Source organism: Chroicocephalus ridibundus, chromosome 3 (genome assembly GCF_963924245.1).
Source record: "Chroicocephalus ridibundus chromosome 3, bChrRid1.1, whole genome shotgun sequence".
Taxonomy (NCBI): domain Eukaryota; kingdom Metazoa; phylum Chordata; class Aves; order Charadriiformes; family Laridae; genus Chroicocephalus; species Chroicocephalus ridibundus.
The window spans coordinates 31,098,058-31,121,438 of NC_086286.1; the positions used below are offsets into that span (position 1 = coordinate 31,098,058).

Sequence of the window (23,381 nt, forward strand, 5' to 3'; positions counted from 1 at the left end):
TCTCCCTTTCCCCCACTCCCTCCCGCTCTAGTTCAAGGGACGCTGTTGGTCAGAAGAATGCTGAACCATTTAGACACACAAGGGGACTTTGCTGGGCCGTGCCCCTTGCTACCTGCTCAGGGTCCAGCACTTTCTGTAGGAGGCGAGGGATCAAAAGACAGAGCAGAACTCTGCCAGTGCCGCAGCAGAGCCGGGTCCGTATCTCTCACTCCACTTATGGATGTCTTCACCCTGGACACATGCACTGTTTCCCATCCGTATTTTTTTCCAAATGTTAAACCATCCGGGAAAGTATCCAGGAACTCTGCTGCGTTTAGTGAAGCAGACCTAGAATTGTTCATTTGGAAGTTTTTCAGACCTGTCTCCTGGCATCTGTCACCGTGTTTACGGTACTGCCTGGGGTCAGCTTGACGGGGAATGTGCACCTCGGCTGCCAGGCGGGGAAGAGGCGGTAGTTACTTACCAGCGATTCTCCAGGTACAATTTGAAATCGTTCCTGGTCTGCTGGGTCTGGTTGCAGTTCTGTGGCTGAGAGCAGCCTAGCGGATAGGAAATGTGCTATCTTACATATTCTTCAACTGAGCAGGAGGTTAGGTAGGGCCGGTATACCCTGTCTGTAGTCACGGGTGGGGAAACCCTCTCTAGCCTTGAGCAGCTCGTCAGGTATGAATATTTGTAGAGACAACTCATCTTGAAAAGGCCAGGTTGCTGGAAAAATTTTTCTTTTACTCTTTTAAAGAAAGATTAACTTAATCGTTAATTGTCTAAAAAATGTAGATTTAATTATCAAGTAATAATAATTTATTACCAAATAATGTCTCTGATGTGCATCAGAAATAAGCAAGATACAGAAATCCAGTTCTTTTAATATTTCTTCCAAATCCATGGCAGTCCTTGTGGGGCGAATATTTACTGTACAGATCTTTTGATACACAATTTTGTGGAGTGGTGTCCTTTTATTGACCACGCCCAAGGGCACCAGCTACATCTCCCTCGTTTCCTTGTGTAAGCGTGAATGGGAGACGCAAACATACTATTGGCGACATTCTGCAATTATAATGTTACCTGCTCTGAAGTGTGCACGGAAGAAAACCCACGTATTTTGGAAAATGTACAGTAAAATCTGGCCTTGGTAGAGTACTGGTCTACTCTCTGTTGGTATTTAGCTTATTTATAGCTAGAGAAGATACATACTATTCTTGGATCTAAATTGCCTGTTCTCTGCTTTATCATTAGCTCCATGGAAATCAGTAGAGTTATGCAAAGGTTAAATCAAGGTGAGATTAGAATCAGAATTTTCACACTGTGAAATTATATATACAAAATTAATATTAGGTTATGAAAAAGCATGTCAAATAAAACATTGAACTTTATAGTTGTGATTATTAGACATATGTGCGTATATATGAACCGTTAGATACCAAGGAAAGCATTCAGCATAGGTTTATTTTGTTTTGCAGTTTATGCGGATTAACAAGATAGTGAACATGAGTTTTAGTCATGGTGACTTGTATATGGTTTCATGATATGACCATCTGTCTAATGCAGCAGACATTACCTACAATTCTTTTAAAATGATCCAGTACCTATCATAAAAAGTGAGGTTGTTTGCTTTTTAAAGGAACAGCATGATAGCACTTGGCGGTACGCTCCAGTTTACTAGCTAATAGGTCAGACAGGCTGAGACGGCTCTTCTGTCCAAACAGAAGGGTTGAATGCGTTGCTTCTCTCTTATTTCTGAAGTGTGTAATCTAGTTCCACAGACCATCTGCTTGGTTGCTCTAATATTTCTCCTCTTTATCATGCCTAACAAAACTAAGGTGTACAACAATACCCAGGGGATAATTGGAATGGTGCCTTTAAGCTGCATTTGTGTGTTTTTTCCCATTTTCCTGTTCAGCCGTTTTCGCAATAGATATACAGATAAGTTTGTTTGCCTTTCATATGTTTTCATATTTAATCTTTCTTTCCTAAAAGAAAGAAAAGTTTTGTTGCCCTAATGAGCAATATTGCAGCACTGTTAATGTGTTCTCTGGCACATACGTTCCCAAATTTGTGGTCAGCAATAGCTTTTTATTGGAATGGTTTGTTTCAACAGTTTACAGCTGAATTAAAAAAAAAAAAAAGTGGTATTGAAATGTGATATTGCTGCTTCGCTGAGATTAAATACTTGTATTAGTCTTTATTTTTAATTGAAAAATCTCAATGTTATGTAGAGGCTATCATAATGTATTGCCCCTCTATAGGATGGGATAGTTTGAAATTCCTATAGTGTGTACGTCAATTCAGTAGAAAGAATAGTTTATGTTACAGTATACGTTTAGTAAAGGGGAAAAAAAAAAAAAGAGAACCCAAGCTGAACCTTTGGAATTGTTATTAAATAAGAACAACACATTTATACAGACAAGCTGGCATGGATTCCCGGAATGTAAGTCCCAGACTGTTGCTAAAAAAAGGATGTCACAAAATAATTCTGTCATGAGTCAAAATTTAAGTCAGATGGCAGATCTGTAAATAGACATGCTAGGTTCATTCGTGTGCTGTGACTATGAGATGAAGTGAACACACCTGGCGCTGCAGCGGTCAGGGCGCTGTAACACTTTCAAGCCACTCTCGTGGAAAGAGAAGGCAGAGAGGACAGAAGGTGAGCGGTGATTGCATTGGTTGTGTCAGGCTGGTCCTGGACCTTTTGGTACTGGCAGACCTGTCAGAGCAATGACTGCCCCCAAGGACGTTTACTGAGGCAAATTCCGCCGTATGCTTTGGAAGTTACTTTGGAGGTATAGTCGTTGAAAGAAGCAAACCATCGCTTCCTATAAGGATTCTGCGGTGGAAACAAATACATGCGTACATTGGTGGGTTTATTTATTCCAAAACCCAGCTTCTCAGATGTACTTCTAGGTGACAAATGGAAAGCATTCATGATAAGCATTTGAAAGACCGGTATGCCAGCGCCCCATTTTCATTGTTAACCATTTTACTCAAGTCAGTGGAGCCTTGACTCTATCAAATCTGCCACCTTTGTTTTGTTTACTGTGTTATTCTGTGTTTGGAAAGTGGGGAAGTGGTATGCAATTAGGTACAGAATTTCTGGTGGAGGATATCAGAGGAGTGTCACTGTAAGTCTCCCATGTCTCAAACAGTTATCAGTCTTCTCATCTAACTAAAAGGTTCTATATTCTATTCAAACTTTTCTTAGTTCCTCTGTTGTATTGTCACAAAAGCAATAAACCAAAAAAGGAATACAATTAATGTCAATATTTTTTTAATTGCTTTTGAGATATTGAAGTGGGCATGATTAAACGGGAAATGACAGGACCCTCTAGACAATGGACACTTGCTTGTGTTTCGTCACTCCCATGTTTATTGTCTAACTCTGGAATCATAATTCTTGTTTAAGGTATAAAACATGGTAATCTTAAGTGGATATTTACAAATCTCTGTTTGGTCCAGATATTTTTACAGTGATGCTAATGTATAATGTCACTGAAAACAGGGTACCTTCTGCTTTTCTGTGGGTGTTAAGATTTCAAGGTCCAATTAAATCTGAAACTAAGGGTGAAAAAAAAGGGAAGACATATGTCATACTTACTGCAACCATTTTTGCTACGCAAATAATTTTTATTTTTTTTTAGGCAAAAATAATGAAAGGAAAAGAAAGATTATTCTATTATTTTTTTTTTCTGCAAGTCCTTTGCGTAAAATACGCCAGCCTATGCGCCTCAGATTTAACTTTACTGTGGATCCGTCTTACTTACCAAATGGATTGTAATTTTCTGAACAAACCTTTCCACTTGAGGCTAATCCTTTTGGGAAGAGGTAATTTTCCTGTTTATCTTAATTGATGTGTTCCCTAAATTTCAATCTCTACATTAACTTGACCTTAATTATATGGCCTCATTGGTAAAATGAAGGTTACCCAGGCAAGCTCCGTGCATGATTAATATTTTTTCCTGTGTTTGTAATGATTAAAAATCTGAACCCTCTTTTTAATCTTTATCTTCAATCATTTCTAAAAATGAGTGTAAATAATATTTATGGTATTTCTTGGTGCTTGTTTAGGTTCTTTAAAAATGAGTATTATATGTGAGAGAGTTACTTTGATGTAAATCTGTATTTCTATGTCTCTCTTTCTGTAAGAAAAGTGTGCTTTGATATTGTAAATGCCATGGTTTACTCTTGATAGCTTTCTTATTATTATTTTTTTATTATTTTTCTCCAGTCAAACATACATTACATACGGTAATAGATTGTTGAAAGTCTTCTGGCAGTCTGGACTTAGAAAACCCTGGTGTGTGAAGCAGAATAAAACCATCACAGGAAAAAAAAAAAAAAACAACCCTCATTTACTACATAGCCAAATTTTGTGCTTAGAAAGGACAACTTGACAACTTGAACCTAAAACTAGTGTTCAGGTAGACTGGGTTAATCTTAAAATTTGAATCACTAAGTCATAGCTTATAATCAACAATAAAATTAGAAGAAATACTTCTAATTTGAGCTACGGAGTACTACTGACTTTAACTTACAGCACACTGTAAATATCTAAAACTCATGTATTAGAAATTAATTCTTACAGTCACAGAAGGTTGAGCAGTCTTGTAAGTAGGAGAAGACTTCATGCTCCAGGCGTTTTTGTCTTGTACAATTAAGTTGTTAGAAAGAGACTACAGTACTTTGGGAAAATCTAGCACTGCCATTATTATCAGTAACATTCACAGCTGGTTTGTAGTAAAATGCAAGTCACTCTAGTCTGTGAATAAATATCTTTCTGACTGCACAGGATGATAATTGCTCTGCCTGCACTTTCTTTGGCACCTACTTATCTCAGCTGAAATGATTGATAAAAATATTTTTATACTGATGTTGAACACTTCTAAATTATATAATGATTTTTGTAATATTTCACATTTACTCCGAAGAAAGTTCATGCTAAATTGAGTTTCACTGCTGTCAGTATCTTTATTAATCAGAATAGGAAAAGTATGGTGTGTTTCCCACCTTTTTGCACAAGATCGATTTTTAAAGCAAGACTTCCTCTTTCGTTTTTGGAGCGATACGGAGAGTTATGTACGAGGATATCAAGTAACTGACTTCAAACAGAAGACAAATTCACTAAAGTGAAAATGATTGTGATAGTTCTCTAATTTCCCCCACAGTGTATGTAAAACTGACTTTTAAAGTGTTTAGTGGATAATGGATCATGTAAGGTCAGTACTAGCCATAGCTGTTATGGCTATTATTTTCTCCTTTCATGGGAGGGTGCTCAGCAAAATGAGATTGTCACGCTCTTTTTTTTTTGAGAGGACAGCGACAGACAGTTAAAAGCCTCTTCATGTAAGGATGTTATTTCATAAAGACACCAGCACTGGATTATCCCCTTCACTTTAAACTTCTGCCAGCTTGTACAAAGAGATAAAACAAAATAGCCCCAATCCCAGGGGTGGAGAAGTGCTGGCCAGATCTGCCCATGTCCACAGCTTTCATTTTGATTAGTCACATGTGAGGAAAATTCACTTAGGCTGAGAGGTAAATTTAATACCAGTTATGCCCATGCTGTTCATATCACAACCATTTTCACATGATGCCACTTAATTCCCTAAGAAGCAGAAAGGTAAATCGGTGGCTGGCCAGCTAAGGTGTCATAATGCATTAGGACCAGGGCTCGCTGCAGGGGATAATGGTTCTGATTGCTGTTGACTCATGTCTCCACCAACTGCCTCATGTAAAATAAGTGACATTTAAAAGGCATCAAGATGTGAGAAGAGGTAAAAAAAAAAAAGGGGGAAGAAGAAAAAGCAGAGTACTAAACTTGCCACTTGAACATAAAGTCCCTTTTTCACCCTAAGTGGTATAAAAATGATAACTCGACATGCCATAGGTGACCTGCACTGCGCTTTGAACTTCCTGTCTTGTGTTTTTAGAGCAAATCTGTAAAATTGCTTCTGGGAACTGCTCCAACATGTTATCATTTATTTCCCATTTAATTTTTTTTTACTTTTATTTTTTTGCCCTTGGATATCAGTCTATTCATCTTTTGAAAAGCTTAAGGCTGAATCAAGTTAGGCAATGGTATACAACAAGAGGCAGCCTAGTCTCTGAAGGCCCATTTAAGTCTATTTTTATAAAGAGAATCAAATTCCAGTTTACAGTAAGCATATGCTTCAGTTGACATCTGTTTCTAAGACTTGGATGCTTTGTTTGCATAACAGGCACCAATAAATGGCCTTGTTTTAAGTCTGCTCAGTCAGTTGTATTTGGGTTGTTCAGCTGGGGATTTGAGTTGCAGCTGATCCCCTACCGCTCATAGCAGATACGAAAGGGAGGAAAAAAAAATCTGAGAAACCCAGTCTCATTTATTAATGCAGATTTCAACATTCTCAATGAGCCACTTTCCTTTTGTTACATGACTACTAAATTCTTGTTTGCTCAACCAGAGAAGCGTTTCAAAGTGTCAAATTAAAGATAATAAAAAGTAAGTTTGGTTTTTTTAATGTTTTATTTAATAGTGTTTATATCTTTCTTAACTGACAAAGCCCAGTATTAAGAACAACATGCAATGCTGGGAATTAAATGGATGATACGTGTAGGAAATGCATTTGTTTTGGCAACATATAATTACATAGTATAGTAATTTTTAAAAATATTGTGTTTTCTTTAAGTCTCTGTGCCCTACTGATGAGGCAGTCTAAAATATTATGTAAATAAAATTTAATTCCGTCTGCTTTCTTGGGAAAACAAATTCTGGACTTCTCGGGGCAAAACACAAAAGTGTATGTGTTGCTTCCCTAGCTTGCAGAATGTAAGCCTGTCTCTGTGAGGTGATGCATTCTGTTGCATTTATATGATATTTCTCTGGTATCTAGAATATAATTTAAATACAGTTCTAAGAAACCTAGGAAATACCTATAGAGAGGACAAAAATGTATTAGTAGTATCACAACTGTATAATTACTTTGCTTAACTACTGTAGTTTTTTTAAAAACAGTAATATCAGCACTGATTCCTTTTAGTATTTTGAACTTCCCCCCTCCCTTCCAAATTATTGTAAAGTGCTCTCTAGTAGCGTACAGAATATGTAACATATTTCAAGTGGATTTACTTATCAACTTTTTCTAGTGGTACCAACAGCAGCAGTGTGAAATATATCTACTCCAGTTACTCTTATCCATTGCACCTACTTTCTTTTTCCCTTTAATTTTTATATATGGTAAAAATTTCATTGAAGAGAGATTTTAGATGACAGGACTGTAATTTTAAACCCAATAGAAGAGGTGTAAGCAATTTGAGCTTAGCTGAAGCATAATCTTAGGTTGTCAAGAAGAAACCCATTCTCCCTATGCTAATCAATCAGTATATCAACCGACCAATCATCTCCTCAGCTTAGCATATATCCTAAGGTTTGATATATCTATTAACTGCCCATCATGCAGCTGGTCTCCGGTTGATGAGATTCCCCCTATCTTGGCATTTGGAGGCAGACAACTGAGCTATCACAGCCTCAGATAAATACTAAAGTGGAGATTTCAATCCTGCTTCTGATAGCAAAGACAATCCAGGAATATAGAACATATTTTCAGAAAAGAACACATAGAGAATTACATTTTCAACAGTGTGTTATATGTGAAAATTGCATATATTTCATGATCTCTTCTTCCTCCACCCCTTCCCTCCCCCAGAAGTAACAGGAAATTACTCTTTTGTTGTGACTCAAACTCTTAACAGGAAAAGAGAACAACAAGAAAGTGCTAAAATTTGTTGTTAACTGCTAATTACTGTAACGGTGACATACAACTACTTTTTAAAAAGTGTTTTGCCTCATTATTACAGTGTTATTGCTTTATTGATGGCAAGCTATATGAAAATAGTGTCACAACATATTTAATCCTTAAGGAAGAAGTTTGAATTTCAGAAGATTATACACCCGCCTCTCCGTTTTTAAAGTCTCAGCTCAAAACTCATTAAGAAAAAACATACTGTAGGTATTGAAGAGTTTACCTGCTAATATGGGAGTTCAGCATGCAGGTTTAATGTAGTATCTCAAGGTCTGTCTGTGCAAGAAATGCTGTAGAAACTGATGACTTATGATGTTGGCTTTGCTGTTAGTAAATATCTGCCTCAAAGAATGAAGTGGTCTGGGTTAGATATTGTAAAACCTTGGTACTCCCTAGGGAGAATCCTAGGGTCACCCAAGGGTCTGTGGTCACCATAGAGTGGACCACACAAGGCAAAAGTCTCCCACTCAAATTGCAGTGTCAAAAGATGGGGCCCGATTTCTGTGCTGGCATACAGTTAAGCAATTCCTGAATTCAGAGAACTCGCTTTAATTAAGAATTTGATCAACTTTCTTTCCAGACCTACCAATGATAAACCTGAACATGTTGTTACGAGGTTAGCTCATAGGCTCTTACATGCTTTCATTTCATTAACTTGGCTTCAATGATTTGTTTTGGTTTTGTTCCTTTGTTTTTGTGATTCAATACACTGGATGTTCTGAAATATATTCTTTCAACACTGAAAAATGGTGTAAGTCCCTAAGCTACATATCTTAGTCAAAGCACATTATTCTTGACCTAAGAGCACTTCTGTGTCAGAGTATAAAAGAGTAAGTGTTTATATAGCTCTACAATGTTTTTCAGCAGAATTCTTGTAACACCTGTGTTGCTCTTTTGCATTATTTATGCCTTGTGAAATAAGAATGTGGTCAGTTAGGTCATAGTTTATTACAGTAACATGGGAAATGTGAAAGTAATCAGGGAAAATTGGTTGTTAATATTTCAGGCCACTTTGGAGACTAAATTCTACTCCTATCACTTTTCTATCCTCCCTTAATGTGACTCACTGAAACATTGATTTCCTGAGAAGGATACCCGTGGTTTTGACTCTACAAAATCAACCAAAGCGGTATTACTAGCATATACTAATATAAAAAAGGTTACTTCATTTCTCGGAAAGACCATGCCTATTTAAAATACAAGGCTGGTTCATTAGCTGGGATACACTGGCATAATACCACATAACACCAGCTGAAGATCTGGCCCGTTGTGTTTGGTGCTCATGAAAAGTGCCAGATCAACAGCTTTGGTTCTTGAAACCTATTCAGGCAAAAAACAGCCATGAGCAATGGTAGTGTAAGTTCTCTTGTGTTGCCCTATGAATGTATGTCAGACCTGACCTACAAGGATCCGAAGGATCTTTGTGCTTATTTAATCCTTGGCCTTTCAGAAAAAAACTTTAAATGTTTTCCCTCACTATAAATGATTGCATTTGCCTTAACTCTTACAGTCTAACTTCATATGGAACATGGATCGGTGTGGATCTATAAAGAGATGAGATGTGTGGAAGTGGTTCATCCTTGTGCAGTGTTCCCACTTAAAGAACTCATTACAAATCTAATCATATGTGAGAGACGAAAACAAGGTTTGGTAACATAAGGAGATTTTGGGCACATGCTGCAGGATGATTGCCAGTAGTGTAGACTTTTCAAAATGGCACACTTAGCACCAGTTGAAGATATCCCCAGAGAAGGAATCAAGGCTCAGTAAGTGTGGTGACCTAACAATTTAAGAATATGTAGGATGCATAGTCACCTTTTGCCAGTATATGGAGTTCCAGGTACTGAGAAACACTGTTTTGCTAGAGAGAAATGTTCCAAAGCCTTCAAACTGAACTGTGCACACAATTATTATTTCCACTTGCACACAATTAATTTCTCCTGGCAGCACAGAGCAGATGCTTTTCTGATAGTTTAGTAAACTATGCAGATGGCAGAGTTCAATAAAGAAGAAAGATACTGAATCAGAAGTTACTAGGACCAAAAAGGTGTCATCTTTGTTTAGTTAATTTGATGGGAAAAAGTAAAAAAATAAAAACCGAACCTGAGAAATCCAAGCTGTAGACAGCACTTCTGAACACAATCAAAATCCCCCAAATAAATTCCACTTTATTTATCTTGAGCACTATATAAGGGTTCATAGTTCAGTTACCCAAACTTCCATGTTCAGTGACAAGTATTTGAGGAAGATAAGCAATACTAGTAACCAGGGTTTGTTACCTTCTCTACTCATGATATATCTGTAAAAAACCAAAATGCCCCCCTCCCCCTCAAAAAAACATAATGAAAAACCACACAAAAAAACCCAAACCAACTAGTTTCCTCACTTCATCTATGGACAAAAGTGAAATTAGGATATTGGATTTGGGTAGATAGAGATACAAGGCTACAGCTGAGATAAGGTTGATTATATCTATAAGCTATTGTGAGTGCTGATCAAAAAAGCAGTTATTAATTGAATTATCCAACTATTTCTCTGGACATGATTCTTTAAAATCTTACTTCTGTATAGCTTTTTGTTTGTGAAGCAAATAAATATGCATGCACTCAAAATTTATTGTTAGATATTTAAATAGTACAGTTCAAATACCATTGAATATTTTTTTTCTACACTTCCCAGAATGAGTGCTCATTTAAATCAGATATTATGAAAACCCGATGACTAATCCTAAATTCAGGTGTACTACCACTCAGGCTAGGCAGATTGCTAGTTGATCATGCTAAGATGCTCCCTTATCCATTATTGGATCTGAAAAAGAGGAGGATTAAGAATTATCTGACTTCTCAGTTAATGTGCAAATCATCTAAAAGCTCAGCTTAGAAAGGTCTTAGAAAGCCGAACAGCACTAAAATAATAATGTCTTAAGAATTTTTAATAATATAAATGTGCCATATCACATTTTTAGAGTGAAAATAGAGTTTTGTGGTTTGTATCTCAGATGGTCTTTTATCTCTCCTTGTTTTTGTAATTATATATGAAAGTCCTATAAATCTATTTTTAATTAAAATTTTTATTGCAATTAGAAGTTGTCACTTGAGACAAAACTCACACTGCTGAAACTTAGTAAAAAATACGTTACTTTCAAGCAATAGAAGAAAACAATTTGATAAGTATCTTTGGAAATGAGCATTAATATTAATCTACTTTTAACAAAGCATGAGGAAGGGAAAGAAAAGTGTCTCAGGAAATATGGTTGCATAATGGATCTATGATCTTTGCAGGGTTTTTTTTTCTGTGATACTTATTTCTAGTATCTTTCTCTGCTCTTGGTTATGGTGAAAAAACTCTTCATTGAAAAGATTGAAATGCTATTTTTCTGTATTTTCAAGGGACAGGAGAGTCTGTGAACCCGAAGGCGTCTCTTAATGTTCCATCTTTGCATTTTTAGGCTAGTTCTGCTGTTTGCTATAGCAATATTTGTTTTATCATTTCTATCATTCCAATATGTATACTTGCCTTTCAAAATCTTTGAAAAGTATTTAAAAAGAAAAGAGAAAATGCTAGTATTTCAAAACCCTATTATAATGCATTTTCAAATATGTCAGACACATCTTTGTTAAAATTAAACCAAGGATTGGTTTTGAGCGAATAGCCCTATATCCTTACAGATGCTGTGGATGGATGCATCTAAGCTGCTTATTATATTGATGGGTTTTGCTGCTCTGCAGCAAATGAAAACAGGCAGCTGCTTCCTCCATCAAAGCAAAAAGCAGCCTGAGTTTTTATTAAACGAGTGTTCATTTCTTCTATTGCCAAAATTCTTACACAAAACAAAAGAGCAGTTTTAGCACATTATTGCTTAACTAGACATGAACAACTGACAGCAAGTGATAAGCCTGTCTGCTTTTCACAACTGGTAATCATTTTTGGAATAGATGTTTTAATATAGTTGAATATAAAATTTTGTAATTTACATCTACAATGGTACATAAATTTATAGATCCAGTTTTTTGCAGGAGAATGAAGGCTATAATCACAAAAGGTTTTTTCCAGTGTTGTTTAATTTTTAATAACTATTTGAAAACTAGGTAAAAAAAAAAACCCCACACACAACACAATCAAATTCATTCATTTGAAAAAAGGATGTTAAAGACAATCATACAAGTAGATTTGTACAGTTTGCCGATTTTTCTTACGGAAGAGATATGCGTGCATTTACAGCTTTGACTTGTTACTGTATTTCCACATCAGTTCCACCGAGCCTCTTAAGTTTGCGCTCTAAAAGAAATTTGCAGATTGCAGACCATCATGTTTCCCTCCTAGTCATGAATAATAATGAGAATGAAAGTGAGAGATACAGCGCTGAGGCCATTTTGCCTAGGCTGAAAATCTCAGCTGGTGCTTATACATATTTTTCAATGATCTGAATATCGTGAATTCTGCTTTAGATTGGAGAGAGACAAGAGTTTCTATAAAATGTATGTGCATAGGGAAAAATGGTGAGATGTGTTTCTCTTTATATCTTTCTATTGCTTCTGGTGTTCTCGCACCTTTTCAAACTCATATGTAGGATTCCTGCTGTGGAAAAGTAAGCTATCCATTCTCCCTGCCTCAAATTGCTCCTCTTCACTGGACTTAAAAGGTGGCTTGCCATGTGCAAAAGTCAGGTGCAGTAAGTCATGGGTGTAAGGTGCTAGGGTAAAGGCTATTAAATACTTCTCTTTTTTCACCATGTGCGTTTATCGCTGAAGTTGCTCACTTGCAAAAACACTTGGAATAAATTTCAGAATGCAGAACGTCAGATTAGACAATTGGGTTTTCAAAACAGGTTAACTCTTACATTGACACGAGGTGGTCAAATGTCCAGAAGGGCACCGAACTCTGTAGGTATTCTCCTTTTGAAAATCTGGTCTCAAATAAAATTTTGTCGGAAAATAGTTTTACAATTTCAGGCACAGCACCTGCAACCAACTTGGTGATGATGACTCCTCTTTTATCTGCTTCTGCTATAGATGGGTGTAAACTTAAACGTGAGGATGCAGGTTTGAAAATGGGGTTTTGCGTCCTGCAAACAGAATTAAATAGCAAGAGTTTTTTCAGTGGCTTTTTTCCTCACTTAGAAATTCCCTCTGTTTCTTCATTTTACTAAATTGACCAGACTTGTCTTTAGATTATTATGAAAGTAATTTTCTATGGAAGGTTTCTACTCACATATACATGCATTTTATGGTGGCTAAAAATTTTACTATTTGTGGTAATGGTACCTTATTACATGTGTTTATGTTTTTTAGATTCAGTACCCCTTAGTTTGGATCTTAGGTAACCTGGATTGCTGATTATTCTTTCATCTGTGTCACATTTTGCATGCTGTGTGAACAAGTGAATGAAAATAAAATCTTTACTGCCTGACTACACTAAGCAACATTTTTGATGATAAAATTGTATTGAAAAGGGGCTTGAGGTATGGAGTTTGAAGAAAGTTGAGAGCTAGAAGTATTTTTGAGAGCTATCCATGCAAAGTAACTAACTGCAGCAGTACAATTAATTACAAGTAGTTGTTACTCAAGCAATTACTCAAATTAGAACAACCATGTTATATGTTGCTAGCAAAGTGGGTTTGGCAGACATACGCTGTGCGCCCACTTGGTACTTAGTCTTAATTGTGCTATTCATAAGTTCATATTTTTTCTTCGACTTGGAAGTGAATTTTAGTGCCTCACTGACAGAAGGGCTCATAACATTGGTTAGCGCCTCATTTTGAAATTTACTCTGAGTTACTGTGCTGTCGAACCTTGATTTTGACCCGCTGTCTTACGTCACCAGGACCTCCAGCAGGTGTACCGCGCTTCTTGCTCTGCATGGTGGTGGTGATCCACGCAAAAACTAACCAGGGTAAAATCATCAAACTTGTCTTCCCTTGCAACTTCAATATAAGGCATAGTCAGTAGAAAATAAGGTTTGATACTATAAAATTAGGATTGTAACGATCCTACAGTAAGAGTAGCAATCATAGCAATATTTTAAATTCCTGGAATTCCCTACTGTTCCAGTAGATATCTTTGTTTTGGGGATTTTCAATTCACTCTACAGTCTTTTAGCAGAGGAGAAGGGGAATAGTTGCCTGTCCAGATAGGTACTTAATTGAACACCTTTGCACAGTCTATTGTGGTGCCAAAGGGTTTTCTGCTCTCCACCAATAATGTGTCTTGGTGTCAGGAAGGATAAAAAATACTTTTCTTAGGGTCAGAAAACAATTCGTCATTGCTAAGCGCAGTTGTTGATACTTCTTTTGAGATGTTGTTCATCTCTTTGCCCCTGATGTTTTTTTTCCTCTTGCTTTGATGAGTATTAAAGCAAATAAAGTGATTTCATGTAGTCAAGAATCAGGGCATAGTAGAAAAAAAGATCTTTTTGAGTGTATTAATCTGGTGAAAATGACTGACTTCAAATTTAAATTGTCTTTGCTTTTGAGGGTTAAGCTAGGATTTGTGCAAAATTTACTTGAAACTTCAGATGAATAGGAAGACATCTCATACTTTAGTAGTGCAAGTAAAAGATAAAACTTGAATTTTGGGATCAGACTTCTGTACATGTGGCTCTGTAAAGTGCTAGGAAAAAGTGACAAAACTTTCTGTTTGGCTCAGCTCAGAAAGGAACTTCTTAATCTCCTAGCAGGAGTGAAGGAGTTATAGGACAGCTTTATACCTCCTACTCAGAGCTTCAAGAGATGGTTCACCTGTCACCTCCAGTTGCCCTTGTTTCCTATGTATAGCGTTGACAGAGAGTAGAGCAGAGTTCCACTAATCTTGCAGTATCCCAGTTAAAGTAATCAGTAGCTTATTGCGTCTTCTTTGTATCTATGGAGCAGTGCAGAGACATAACAGCTCCAGTAATCAAATGTCTTCTTTAAAAAGACATGTCTCAAAATTCTCAGCACTCTATCCTGAGAATTTTCTAATAACAAGCTGTTCTTTAAGAACTTCTCATCAGATCTCAATATTTGTCATCCAAATGTGTGACATCATTCTTTAAAATATGTGGTAAAAAGCCCCAGAGGAGAAACAACAATTTTTAATTTTTTTTTAAAATACTGGATAGTTTATTTCTAGTAGAAAATTTTCTGTAATATCATACAGGATTCAGCATTTTTAGATTGGACGCAGAAGAAACACAGGTATTGTGTTGCTTTGGACTAGTGGTGCTCAAACAAAGCATCCTCAGAAGGCTGTCTACACATGATTTAGTCCATGGGGGTTGAAGGTTGCTTTGAAGAACTGTTGTGCCATGCCTAGAAGCAGAAGGACCTGACACTTTCCATTAGCAAGCGCTATGAGAGTAATAAAACCAACTTAATTTATGTGTTCTTAGTATTATTGTGATTTTTGTTAGTGTTGATCCTCTATAGGAGAAGTTTGGATGTCTTTTGGTTGCATCATACCTCAAGGTGTTAGGATGACTGAGGTTTTTGTCTTGGCCTTCCTGTAATTTCATTTGGTGTGTTTAAGTAACTTAATCTGCCTGTCTCCTACTTTGGTTCCTAATGTGCAAAATTTAGAACAATAAAAATTCATGCTGTCATCAAGTTCTTGTGAGGTAGACTCCATTACTGTGGTGAGATTTTATGATATGGTGATAAGTGCTGTAGAAACGCCTGCATTTTGTATGTCTCTGCATATATAGCATTTCTCCATCCATCGTCATACTCTTTAGTGATAATGTTTTTCTGCCCCTACTTCTGTAGGGGTATCATGAAGTTGTCTGTAGGTAGACAAAATTGCTCTATGGCACGCTTGTAGTGGATCTCCTACTTCATCCTAATGGTGAAAGGACACCTGCCAAGAGTTGAAATGCAGGCAGGCGTTGCTCTGTGAGCACTGTCTCACTCCCATGTCTTCAGACACGGCAAATCACAGTCCTTCTTGAGGCTCTCCTTTAAACACCAACACAATTTATTTATTTGTTTCAACAGAGATTCTGATGTTTTCTGGCAACTATTCTCTGTGATAAAGCATTTTAAAACCTCCAGTAAATGTCGCAAAATATTTATTTTTGCAAAAATAAACCCTTGTTTCTCTCCGTTTCCTTGTGCAGTGAGATTTTTAGCCCCTCTGTCTAGAATTTGTGGTATATTTATAGCCTTTTAAATACAAGCACTATTTGGGTGCCTTTTGATATTCTTTTGCCTCTACATGTGTAAATAATTGACTGTCATGTGTAAGTAATTGCACATGCAAATAGGTACCCGTCCAATGTTATGTATTTATAATCAAATTCATAGTACGAAATGAGACTAATTTTATTTTAAATATGGAAGAATTATTTTAAGTGTGTTCACAGGAAACTTAATCCATATCCATATGTATGTGTTTGCGGGAAATAAATTATGCTTTTCACAGCCTAGTGGTAGTTGTTAACTCATACGGATTGCTGCATTTCTGCATTACAGCTGCATGTTTTCTAACAGAAGCAGAACTATCTTATACTTGCAACTTCAAAATGTAGGTCATTGTGTTGGTGAATGTAGGTCAGAGTGAAGGGGAAGAAGACAGAATGCAAACTCCTCCACCTGGATCTTAAAGCTTATCCCTGTTTTCAAGGTAAAGAGGCTTACCTACCTGTTCAGGCACGAGAAGCTTTTCCTTTTACTAAAATTAACGGAAGTATTCTGGCTTCTTGGCTTAGCTGGAAGCACTGCGTGCTTCCACACTTGAGACCTGTGTTCGTGAAAGACCTCCTGACTCCTGCTTCTTTAGCTGCCAGCCACTTGCATCATTGCTGAGGTGATACTTCCTTCCCTATGGGGGAAGGGAGCGGGGAGGAGAGTTTCTGCATCGCTAGCATCTGCCTAAAGAAGAGCATTGTCTTTCCAAAGGTGCTTTACCCTTCTCTCAGCACAGAGCTATCTGATACACCTGCAGTTTCAGACGGTATCAACATTGTAATGGTAGTAGGGGAAAGAACGGTGACCCCGTATAAAAGATGTAGTGACACCATTCAAAGTGCCCTTTCAATAATAACTGTAGAAAAGTGAGAGACATTTGACTGAGGGTACCGAAAATTCAGATGTTGAAGGATTTTGCTACAATTGACAAGTATTTTTAAAACTCGCTCAGGCTAAAAGTTTGCTACAAAAGGGTTTAGGTTTTTTGTGTTTGTGGGTGTGGGGTTTTTCTTGTAATGTGAGATATTAGTATTATAAATGGTATTCAATTAGCCGTGTCTTCACTAAATATTAAAAAAGCACTTTTATTGCTTGAGTATACACCAGTCACTGCAAACTGAAACATTCTTTATATTATACACTAAAATATTTAAACAGTTATTATATTTATTGCAAAATCTGTCATTTTAGCATATTTCAATGCTCAAAAGCATTGAAATGCTCAAAAGGGAGATGGAAAATCCTGTACAATTCTTAGTGTATGTTTCACTGAAGAATGGGTAGTCGTGTGTGAATATTTGATTTTAACCCTTAGCAAGTCTAAGCAAAATGGCACATTCGCAAACATCTAATCAGCCTAAGCTGTCATAAACAATAGAAATACCAGTATTGCTTTAGTGTTTTTGTCATACATATGAATTGCCACTCCGGGTTTTTTTTACCTTTAAGATCTTTGTCGTACAAAAGTTATATGCAAAGTTTTGGCCAAATCCTGTCTAGGCTTTTGCCTGATCTGCAGGCTGACAACACATGCATAAATTTTCATTATTTATCGCTATGAGTAAGGCTAGTTCAGAATACTTACTGCATAGAAAGGAATAATTATATATTTGATGTTACAATAACGCCCTAAGTGATTTAAAAGGAAGACAATTTTTCTTGCAAAATTCTGCTTCTATCAAATATGCTGTGATGTTTTTAACCTCTTGAGAATAAAAAATTGTGAAAAGTGATCTAAAGGAGGCATATAGGTAGTAAGCTGCATGGAGTTCAGTTTACCTGTCTAGAAATACCTAAAGGATGCTCCCACGTGTCTGTGTTTATTTTTATTGAAACCATTGAAGTGTCTGTAGTTCATAATTTTAAGTTTCTATCGGGGTGATTCATAATGCTGTGTGTTGTGGAGGGACATTAACCCTGGTTTTTACCTGTGGCTAGATATGTAAGCGTGTTTTTTCATTGCTAAGCGATAACAGATAGAAAACACGTACAACTGTAATTTGGCTGCGTACGGCTTTGATTTGTCTGCCCTTAAGTTTGGGGACCTAACTGAAGTGCCTGAATACGAGTCTGGTTTTTCCCAGGCTCCCTCCAGCAATGGAGACTGGTCCTGCAGGAGAGCGTGCAAACCACGCAGCGTCTGTGCTGCCCTCTCCATGGGCCACGGCACTTCAGTTAGACGTTCGAGTGAGGTGGGAAACCGGTCTGACAAAACAGTGAGTTTCACGAGTGAATGGTGTTGAAGGGATAAATTTGCGTGGATGCCTCCAAGTACTTGCCAAGGTTGACAATGACCAGTGTAAGTTTTTTGATGGAAGCTTATCAAGTCATGAATAATACAGATTAGGTGAAAAAAGCATGATTGCTCCTCTCTATTCCCATACGAGAACGAGAGGGCCTCAAATGAACAAGACAGGGAGGCAAGTACAAAACAAGAGAGAGGAGAACGGTAAAACTGTGGCACTCCCTGCCGTGGGACATTGCAGCTATGACAAGTTTACTGAGTCCACAGAACGACTAGAAAAATCCTTTGGTGACTATTAAACAGAACTTATCACTATCCTCTCCTTCTCAGGAACTTCTTGAGCCACAACTAGAAATCATGGTGCATTATTGCCCTAGTCCTGTATTTGTCCTTAGCACGTGTTGCCAGTCAGTCTCCCTTACAGTCGGACTGACGCCTGACCTAACAAAACCTAAGAGAAAAGGAACTAAATAAAAAGAAACTGGGAAGAAATTAAATTACTGTAGAGGACAGCAAATGAAAAAGGAGGGGGCTCCTGTCCACTGTTAGAAACAGGCTACAGGCAAGGTGGGCCTTGCATCTGGCTTGGTACAAACAGTTTGATGTTCACGTGAATGCCCAAATGTCAGAAGTTTCATAGAATTAAATTTTCTATAACTTTTAAAGTCTTGACAATTGTTTGTATACGTATAGATATATGTGTATGTTTATGTGGGCGTGTGTGTATCTATAAAGGAAATTTCTGATCAGTAGGTGGGATGAAATCTATGAAATATTCAGTTCTAATGCTTAAATCAGAAGTCTTCCATTAAATGTCTTATTTCTTTTCTTTATTCGATGGTATTATGGCATATGTAGAAAATGAAACAGTTGGTAGAGGTCTGCAAATGGTAATATGTATTCAAATATTATTTTAGACACCAAAAAAATCTGTTTTAAGAAGGCAAATATCTTTGTTTTATAGGTCTCTGGCCCTCTGAAGAAGTGCTGGCTTACTACTGCCTAAAGCACAATGAAATATTCAGGTACAGAGTTAAACATAAAAAGATATTTTCCAATCCGTTAGTTTTATTGTATCTGCATGGTAAAGATTGCTATGATTTAAGTCTTCACATGAAATTTAAAATGTTCAAGGTGAAAGCATGTTGCTCTTAACAAAGAATTCTGAGCTGCCTTTGGGTACTAATATTGCACAGCAAGCTTTCTGCTATATGTCAAAGACTTTTGATTTCCACTCAAGGCGTTTTATTTCACTTTGATTTTTGGGAAACAAAAGTGAAGCTCCAATCGATCAGTACTGATTGTGAAGGTCAGGAAAAATAAAAGACATTCTTTAAACTGGCATCTGTTGCAAAAACAAGCAAAATATTACCTGATAAAATACATAATAATCACCACATATAGCAATGGATGAATTTGCCCCTGTATTTAAGTGTTTTGAAACAATTTTGAGACATCCTGCACTTCTGGTTTTGTTTTTTCTAAACTTGCAGAAGACAGTTATTAAGGCTCCAATAGGAACACCTAAAAATAAAATCCATTCTGCATCCTGTCTTTTTCCCCTTGAGTATACAGAGCTTTGCACTTGGAAATCCTTGAAGTTTCATTGTCCAGAGGATGAATAGGGTGCAAGAAAGCCATTATAACAATGCATTTGGAGGCATAAATTGTGTTCTGAGTGAGGGTGCAAGGCTAATACTAAGTAAACCAGCTTGGGGTATACAAAGTGCCTCAGTCTGTGTACATATGGTGTTGGTAAAATAAGGAAGACCAAGCTGTAAGTCCCTGCCCCTTGTACCAAAGCTGAAAATGTGTCAGCTGTGAGCTGGTTCCTGCAGCTTGCTCAGACTCCTATCTGGAATCAAAGACCTGGCACCAAAGCACTCACTGGTTTGTAAACCCTCATTTCTACTCCGTCCACCACCTGAATGAAGCCCACCCCATTAGAAGAGGCAGGGAACACACCTAATCTGGCAGCCGCTGTTCCTTCCTCCCAGTTCAGCTGGGCACTGCGTTGTGTCACTTCTGCTGCTGCAGTGGTGTCCCTCTAGCACTTCGCCGTCCAGCCCCACGCCGTGGCTCGTACACTCTGCTTGTTCTCAGAGGCTCCTTACAGCAAACCTCCCAGTGCTGCTCACTAACAGGGTATGTTCCTAGTTTCCTAGTTTGGGTATGCAAACCTGGATACTTGGAGACAGTGATCACTCAAACTTCCATGGATGAAATGGGCAGTTTCATATTCCGATTTCTCAGGATTACGCCCTCTCAACAGTATGCTCAGAGTAGCGTAGCTTAGAGTATTTTAATTCTATTGATAAATGTCACTAAATATTGCCTGAGAAACAGGTATTATCTTTAAAATTTGGCAATAAGGGAACTTTGCACTGAAATAAATTATTTATATGCATAAATACTTATGTGTATATATGTGTATGTATATGCTCATATATTATGTACATACAAATTTGATTCAAAATGCACTAAAAACCCCACACTAGATACTTTTTGTGTTTATTTCAATAAGCATGACTCTTACAAAGGATTAAGTGCCCTGTAAATCTTATCTATATAACCATATGTATATACTTGTAGTATATATGACATAGATGGTTTAGAAAAATAGAATCTTATGTGAGGAAAAACATATAATCATTCTATTTAAACCACAAATTGCACATTTCCCACATCTGTTTTGTATTCTCATTGGGTTTATGTACAGCTTGTTCCCCCAAACTATGTCCGCCTTTTGTCTCATTTCCACTAAATAGGACAACTAGACTTTTTTTAAATAAAATTTGTGGAGTCTAAGAAAAATAAATCTATCCCATCCAGACAGCGAGCATTAGTATACAGTCATACAGCCTAGTCCGCTGAACAAAATATCGGCATTTGTATACTAATACTGATATAGCATCCTGGATGCTCTTCCTAAATATCAGTGTCGAGCGAGTAGGGAGGTAGTACTTTCACATAAAAATAGACGGTCAAATGTTGGTGTTTTAGGGGAGAAGAAAAGGTGCACCCCCCAGAAAAAAATTCTGTTTAGCTGAAATTCCATTTTCTGCCTGTCAGAATGGGAAGGTTTCTGCTAGCTGTAACAGTTGCCGCGGATTTAGCTATAAAGCAGCGTGTTCCTAAACGGAGGCTCTGCCTGGCCCTAGACACCGCTTCACGCCGTTTGGGCGCGGGGTCAGCATCCCTCCCTCCTCCCCTCCTGGGGCAGGCCATGGCTTCCCTTGCAAGCCCCCCATCCAGCACACGCTCTCTGCGCCAAATTATATTTCACATGCACGTCTTAATAACGGCGCAGTATGGTCTAAGTTAAAAGCAGCCTTTTAGACCATGTATTCAAGCCTCTGCTCGGGCTCAGTTTAGGCTCTTGACACTAGCTTCGCTCAGTTTTCTGCGGCTTAACTGTTTGCTGTTCCCATCGTTGTTCATAACAGCATTGTTTGTAGGTCACTTGCAGTTTTAAGTGCTAATTGAAGGATCGGATTTCTTCATGTGTAATCGTTTTGTGGTATATGGCTTGTTTTAAAACTTCCCTCTTTTTAATATAAAAAGTCTTTTAGGCATAACTATATGGAGAGATATATAAATAATATTAATTTCCCCATTTACTTCTCTAACTGTTTTTGCAAGAATGAATGTGGATTAACATTGTTATCCTTTCCTAACAATTATCTTTCGCTACTCTAGCTAGTTTAGTTCTAAAAGACAGAGCCATTGACAAGGGAAAAAAGGGAACCTTCTCAGATTTTTCAGCTCAGCGGTGGTAATGTTGCACTGAACGCTAATGAGGGAACCCCCACTGATTTGCCTGCTTTGTGACTTTTCTATTTCATAATTATTTTTAAAACGCAAAACGACATGAGGTAGCCTAGTCATGTCTCTACAACTTCCTGGTAGCTCAGTTCTTACTGCAGATGGCAATTTGTTCTTGTAACATATATGTCTCTCTGACCATTTTCATCTAATTTGTATGGGTTCTACCATTTCCTTTCTCTCTTTCAGGGACCTTGCTGTGTGTGAGCTAGGGGGTGGCATGACATGCTTGGCTGGGCTCATGGTAGGTCTTTTCTCAATTCCAATCCCATTCAGAGGAAGAAACAAAAGGAAAAATGTTCCAGTGCCTCCAACTGCTGGGTCAGAGAACTGTCAACAGCCTCAGCTGCGGTCAAGCTGCAGAGTCTTGAGAGACCTTCTAGATTGACTTGCTTTCGTATCATATTGATTTTATGGTTGCCTCGATGAGCAGAAACATTTTACCTCCGTGTAGTCAATATCTCTTGTTGTGACATTCCAGGCCACGTACGGTCTGTCTTTCATTGCCATAGCCGAAGCATTTTTTTTTTTTTCAGATTATAGTCCCATTTGCTAAGATACAGGAATAGCCTGGCGAATCACAGTTGGAGCACCATGATATAGCTGCTAATGTTTTGCCTGCATTATTACACCAACAAACATGATCCAGAGCTCTCGGTAATTAGATTCTTTTGAATTAGATTGGCCATTCAGGAGAGTCGTTCACCATTCTCTGGGTTCTGAGTCATGTATTCAGGAGATATTATGTAGCAGTGCAGTGCATTAGACAAGTTTTTATGTCTCTACAAATAAAAGCATATTGTTACACTGATTGGCATTTGACAAACCTGTCGCTCTTATACAATGTGTCGAGGTTACAGCCCAATGTGCGAGCGTGTCAAAGCTCACAAAAAAATTACCCTTACAAAGCCATCTGCCTGCAATGCAAAGTTATATGAAGGGCATCAGGCAGTCAGACAGAAGCAAGCTGAAAGGCAGAGTGACAGCCTTGTATGATGGCTCTACTAGATAAACAGAAGCCCGCAAATGAAAGCCTCTCAGAATACCATCATCCGCTGTCACAATGCAATTACGGAACAGAATGATAGCAAGATAGAGGCTCCCGCAAATGGAATGATAAAAGTATTGACTGATTTGATTGAATGATTAAAATAATGCAGACATAAAATGAAAAAAGATTGAAGATTGTTACAGAGAAATAGGTGAGGAAGCATGATACTGAAGGCTTGTCACTCCTGTCTTCACTTCCACACAGACAAGCATATTTGCTCATTGTTTGCTGTGCTCTTTTTTTCAGGTTGCTATTTCTGCAGATGTCAAAGAAGTTCTGTTAACTGATGGAAATGAAAAGGCCATCAAAAGTATCCTTATTCAG

General features: G+C 37.6%; 1 protein-coding gene across 1 annotated transcript in view; it reads left to right on the plus strand.

The window, feature by feature from the left end:
* CAMKMT (calmodulin-lysine N-methyltransferase) overlaps positions 1-23,381 on the plus strand; it is a 225,795-nt gene that overhangs the window by 160,686 nt on the left and 41,728 nt on the right. Inside the window, exons 4-6 of the mRNA XM_063328625.1 lie at positions 19,146-19,206; positions 22,196-22,250; positions 23,304-23,367. Coding sequence (XP_063184695.1) covers positions 19,146-19,206; positions 22,196-22,250; positions 23,304-23,367 — 180 coding nt within the window. The remainder of the gene's footprint in view (positions 1-19,145; positions 19,207-22,195; positions 22,251-23,303; positions 23,368-23,381) is intronic.